This window comes from Aplysia californica, unplaced genomic scaffold, assembly GCF_000002075.1.
Source record: "Aplysia californica isolate F4 #8 unplaced genomic scaffold, AplCal3.0 scaffold00650, whole genome shotgun sequence".
In the NCBI taxonomy this organism is placed as follows: domain Eukaryota; kingdom Metazoa; phylum Mollusca; class Gastropoda; order Aplysiida; family Aplysiidae; genus Aplysia; species Aplysia californica.
In genome coordinates, this window is record NW_004797920.1 from 438,468 (window position 1) to 444,374 (window position 5,907).

A 5,907-nucleotide genomic window follows, 5' to 3' on the forward strand; every position below is an offset into this window, starting at 1 on the left:
TCAGCTAAAAATAACAGAAGCAAACAACAAATAAAATTATGAGCCGAAATTTGCACACCTTTACCCAAACCTCCCCAACACACACACACACACAGCCATTTTTCCTCTAATAACCAAATTATTTCCCCCTTAAACATCCCCAAGACATATCCTTAAAAGACAATACAAGTAAGCAAAAGCAGCCAAGTCCTACAGCTGAAAAAGGCACATATGTAAAAGGAGCAACCACAATCATGATATCACCTTGCATCCACTAGTTCGTGAGATAAGCTTATCTTACATACTTATACAACACTTGAAATGCAAAAAAAAGAGTGTTAACCTTCATATAGAGCCAAGTCAAGTGGACTACAGACTACGATTAAGGTGTTAAACCACTTGACCCAAGTAATCTACTTTTCACTGAGCAGCAGAAATTCTGCGGAAGCGCACAGGCCTATGTTATAAAATTACGGAAATCTCACACACTAGACCATTGGGTTCGAACTGTAAAAGGTATAAAAATTATAAACCTACACACACACACACACAAAATATAGACGAAGGAGGCTAAAACAGCATCTAGACATGGATGGCTCATGCCTCTCTAAATAAATTACTGATGATCAGGTATCAACTATTAACATTTATGAACTATAAACCATGAACACTGCAGCATGTGATCTTGGATGCTGTTGATCATACAGTACGGCCAAAAGACTATATTTATAATATAAATATAATCCTTTCTCAAATGATGAGATAAGGCCATTCGATTCCAATTTTTAAAAAAGCAAAAAATAATAAATGCGCTGTGCAGAAAGAATTATATATTAACTGCCCTCAAAATGCATGCGTTCAACTAACCAGACAGCGTCGATTGTAATTTTAATAGTTTCTTCATCTTAAAGTGCAAGAACTGATAGACATCGGCGATCGTGGTTTGCCCTTCATTTCTCAGCTCCGATGCTCTAAAAAAAGCTCCAGGTTAAAAGACGTCCTTTGTTGTCACCTATCAAGCTCTTTGAGTAAGCAAGTCTTGGTAGGTGGTTGGCGGGTACTCTGGTGTGGTCTGCTTCTTCTTTCCTATGGAACATCTATCGTCCTCATCTCCCCTTAGAACTTCTTTTTTATGTTTGCTACTGTCTTGTAACACCTCTAACTAATCTTCTGGCGCTCATATATGACCTTATATGCAGTTGTGGAGCGCCGTAAAACCTCTACTGAAACTAAAATAGCAAGTCTTGGTCTACCTCTTGACAAACATGTGGTTTTAAACAATCATTTGCAATGCAAGGTACTTTTCTCGTCTCTCGGCCGAGCTTCTCGACTGCCAAAACATCACTGCAGCTTATAATTTTAGCTTCAGACTGTGAGCACTGTATGTCATCATGTGAACTTGGACGAGGCTGTTTATACAATGTGAACTCGCTGTTTATCTCTTCATCTCATTCACCAGTCGGTGACCTGAATTGCATTTCATGTGGCCTCTGAGAGTGCAATTTCAACAACAGTTAGATCATTTAGAAGGCAGGCTTTGACCCTGCCTCCTGCTTTTTAGGGCCAACCCAGGCTGATAGGGATACACACCCTTCCGGTAGAGAGACTGATGCTCTATATTAGAAAAAAAACTAGCCATACCGGAATCGAACTCATGCCTGCATGTAGGCCAGGCTAATGGTAGTGCCTAACAATAATACCAAAGATGCTGGCCCATATTTATTCTAGTCCAGGTCGCAGGTCAGCGACTAAAAAGAAAACTATCTTGAAAAAATTGGGACATGTACCTCGGATTAAGTAACCGTCTTGAGTTCAATCCACATGCTTCAGAGTTGATCGTACTACACACTGATGATTTGTCTTTCAAGCTTAAAAGTTCATTTATTAAAATTCCAGCCAGAAACAATTTATAATACTTACGCCCATCATCTTGACAGCCTTCTGTGTGATTAGCCAAGTGAAAAACTACAGAAAAAGAGAGAATCAAATCATTTAGAAATTCTGGAAAACAATATACAGATTTCTCTGAATAAAGAATGAAAAATCATTTCAAGAAACAATGATAAAAAATCTAATGAACGTCGTTCATAAAAAAATGGCTTTTTATTTTTAAAATGGTATGGTACAAAAAAACGTCTAATCAGTTTAGATCACCCCCCCCCTCCCCACAACTAATTGGACACATCGGAAATTGCAGTCTTGATATATATTATAATAAAATTCACAAGCTAAACATTTTAAATTCTTCTCTAAACCAATAGAATCGTGGCAATGGTTCTGCATGCTTGCCAAGGATATTTTCTTTTTCACAGTGGCTACGTTCACGCCTCCCTGAATGTAGTTTGCAATTTAAGAATGATCTTGCTCACTTCACCCCCTACCCTTTTCCATTTAGCCCGGAAGAGCCGTACGCAAAGCCACTTCGTTCCATAAAAGCCTTTTGCATTTTGAATTTCTTTTTTCGCTCCTTCACACCCCTCTTCCCGGTTGGCCTTCTTCCATTTCTCCCTTGTTTCTTCGAACGACTTTTATTTTCAAATTGTCGAGCGTTGCCGGGTTCCCACACAGGAAGAGGATCGAAGTCGTGTTCCACTCGCTGAGCGAGCCTGGCTTTGTTTGACAGAGGCTGTTTTGTTGTGCTCGTCTTCGACCTCCGTAAACTCCGTTGCATTCGGACTATCGCTGCATTATTTTTCACACGAGTATTCCTGCACTTTTTCCATATTCACATTCATTTTGAGTTTGAGCGACCGTAGCGTTTCAGTTGAGGCTCTGTGCCAATGGTGGATGATTCAGGGTGCCGTGAACATAGCCTATGTTTCTTTTTTAAAAGTGGTTTTATCCCTGTTACAAGTAACAGTGTTAGCAGTCGTGATACTGTTACAGAGTCCACCTGAGAGAAAAGAGAGTAGTTTGCTTGTCTGTGGAATACAGCAAAAATTCAGAAGCAAGGCCTCCCCCCCCCCCCCCCTGAAAAAAAAAAGACTTTTCACTTTTCAGCCCGTCACCCTGATGGGTTGCTCAGTTTGATTTTGATTGAATGAAGGCAATGACATTATTTGAACTTTACAATATTATTATTCTACCGCATTCATTTATCAAAATGTTCACAAACAAAAGAAGTAGATCTAGATATATCTAGATCTAGATCTAGATTAGATCTATAACTTTGCCTTGCACACAACATAAATCTCTCAACTACTCGCTCCTTCTTAAAACTCAAATTACAGCATGGCAGAGGTGCAAGAGAAAAGTCCAAACTTTGTTTTTCTTGGGACTAGATCTAGACACTAGATCTAGATCTAGGAGCAGTTATGTTTTCCTGATTCTCTAATAGTTAACAAAATAAAATTTAAAGATTGTCTCTTCATTTGTGTGTAAACAATGATCAACAAACAATTCTTCCACATGATCCAGTTCTAATCTATCCCACCAAGTGAAACAGACACGAGCCCATCACGATGATAATCACATCTGAAGGTCTATCCAGACTGAATTCACAGCTCATACTGACTATTATTCAGGTAATTTAAGCAAGTCTTGGTCTGTTTAGGGCTTGGGTGAAACAGAAGAAAAAAATGTTGGCGTTGGTATGGTGTTGTTGGATGTGTTCCTCACACAATCACTATCACAACCTTGATTGAGTAAAACTGCTTCGGTTGACGAAAATATAAACTTTTAAAAGAAGAAACTGTTTTTAATTGCCATCCAGCTGCCCACTTGCACTAATATTCTGTTTGTCTATCGCTTCACCTCAGATAATAACGGCCTTCACAGCCTCCAAGAGTGTGCATTACACTGGAAATCGTAGTATGTTTAACTTGATTTGGCTCAGCTGACTAGTGACAAGTGAGTCGTGAGTCGTGACTGCTGCAGACTAGAAGAAAAGTACCCCAGCTGTAGCGAGTCATGTGACTAGTCATGTGACTTATACTATTGCCGATTGTCGTTAGGCCTAATTTTTTTTGGGGGGTCAACTGCAATTGGTAGGCTTATGGTTTTTCCTCGAGGCCAGTTCTGTAATAGGAGATAAATATCATGTTTTGGCAGTATGAAATATGTTCATTCCTTTTTTTGTACTAAATCTAGTCAACAAAGGATCCTTACTTCAAAACAGATTTTTTTGCCAGTAGATATTGGCAACTTTTCTGAAACGAAAACACACGAATAACTGGCATACATGGGGAAGTGTTCACACCAAAGTGGGCGGCACCTCCAGTCAGCTCGGTTCAGTAAGTAATTCATAATATCTATACACCTTCAATCATTAACGCCAACGCAAATGTCTTTCATGCTTCAAGGGTTGCCTTCAAAGAGAAGGTTTAGTTGTGTACACATTTTTAAAAATATTCTGTCGTCATCCATGTTAAGAAGGGAGTATTTAGAGTAATTTCAAGGCTCCCAAGTATCCGTTTCTAGTGTCAACAAAAAATGACATCCAGACAAAACTCAGAATAAAGCATGCGATCGAAAGGCTGAAAAGTGATGTTCTTTTAGACCATTATCCTTATGTTACAAAAAAAAAACAGTATTAAAAAATTATTGAAGACAATCAGCCAACTGTTGAAAAGTGATATCTGCTTTATAATGTGTATACGGTACATCGATCAATATCGCCTTGTTCTCTGTTCTCATGTAATCTCAAACAGGGGAGGTATTATCTCCCCTTCCGTTTTATTACCTGTCTCACCTTAATTAGTGGTGGGTACGCCCGCAGGTGGGGCGACAGCAAGGAGTTTATACAGTGATATAAAAGATACGAAGTTAATTATACATGCACAAACAGAAGTACTCCCCCCCTCCCCCTCTTATTGTTAATCTCTTTTGAGCTCAACATTTCATCCTTTATATTTTATGTAGTTCAAAATGTTACCTAAAAATATAATAATATATTTTTTAGGATCCAATAAAATATATTGTTTGAATAATAGCTTTTTTTGTGCTTAAAAAAACAACAACAAAAAACAAACAAAGTAAAATAAGACAATGGTGGGCCAATAGGGTAATCCATGGAGTGCTTATTTTGGAGGGGTTCTACAGGCTTTCCTTATATATCTCACGATGCTTTTGAGATGAATGTAAGACATTTGGGTGTCTTTGAGCTAGCTGTATTGGACAGGTTAAGATCAAACGTCAAACTGAAAGTATGGGGCTCTGTGTTATATCCCCAGCTCTGCTTTACTTCAGAAAGTGTCCTTGTTCTGTCTTTCTCCCTTTAATTCTTTTAGACTGTCAGTGTTTCGTTGAAAACAAGAGAATTTCACTAACTGGAAAAGTAGAATGTATAGTTATTATGATTAAATGATCTAAATTGTATTTTATAATATAAAGTTATTATGATTAAATGATCTAAATTGTATTTTATATTATATTGTCTCTGTAGATTGTTGAACTTTTTCCCATGGATGATGTTTGTCTGAATTCTATTGTCCTCTTTGTTTGTTGCTTCTATTGAGTCACAATCAAATGAGGTAGTGCTTGATGAAGCCCACGTGGGACGCTCAATGTTAAAAACAATCAGGAAACGACGAATGCAGTTTTTGGGACACCTGAATAGACATAAGGGTCTTGTACATTTAGCTCTCTCTGGCAAAATTGAAGGCAAACGAGGCAGGGGTAGGCCCAGAACTATCTACTTGGGGAACCTAAACTAATGGGTAGTAGGGAAAGATCAAGGTAAGATAGCTTTTTTGAGAGCATCCGAACAAAGGAATGAATGGAGAGCCATGATGGCTGATTTCTGCCACAGATCTGGCACTGGATGATGATGATGATTGAGTCTCAGGTTGCAGTTTTGAGATTCGGGTGGCTACAGAAAAATTCTTTTGCTTATTTAGTAGTCAATTTTTTTTCATAGAGTCTTGTCTGTAGCTATTCTAATTGTGGACTACCGTCGAGCGTTGCCGGGTTCCCACACAGGAAGAGGAT

At 38.5% G+C, this 5,907-nt stretch overlaps 1 protein-coding gene across 1 annotated transcript in view; it reads right to left on the reverse strand.

Annotated features, from left to right (window-relative positions):
• Nucleotides 1-4,155, reverse strand: part of LOC101858576 (probable low affinity copper uptake protein 2) — a gene marked incomplete in the record, with an annotated part of 20,378 nt that extends 16,223 nt beyond the window's left edge. Inside the window, 2 exon segments of the mRNA XM_005108013.3 lie at nt 1,900-1,944; nt 3,733-4,155. Of these exon segments, the coding sequence (XP_005108070.2) occupies nt 1,900-1,908 (9 nt within the window).
• Nucleotides 4,156-5,907: the final 1,752 nt, after the last annotated feature.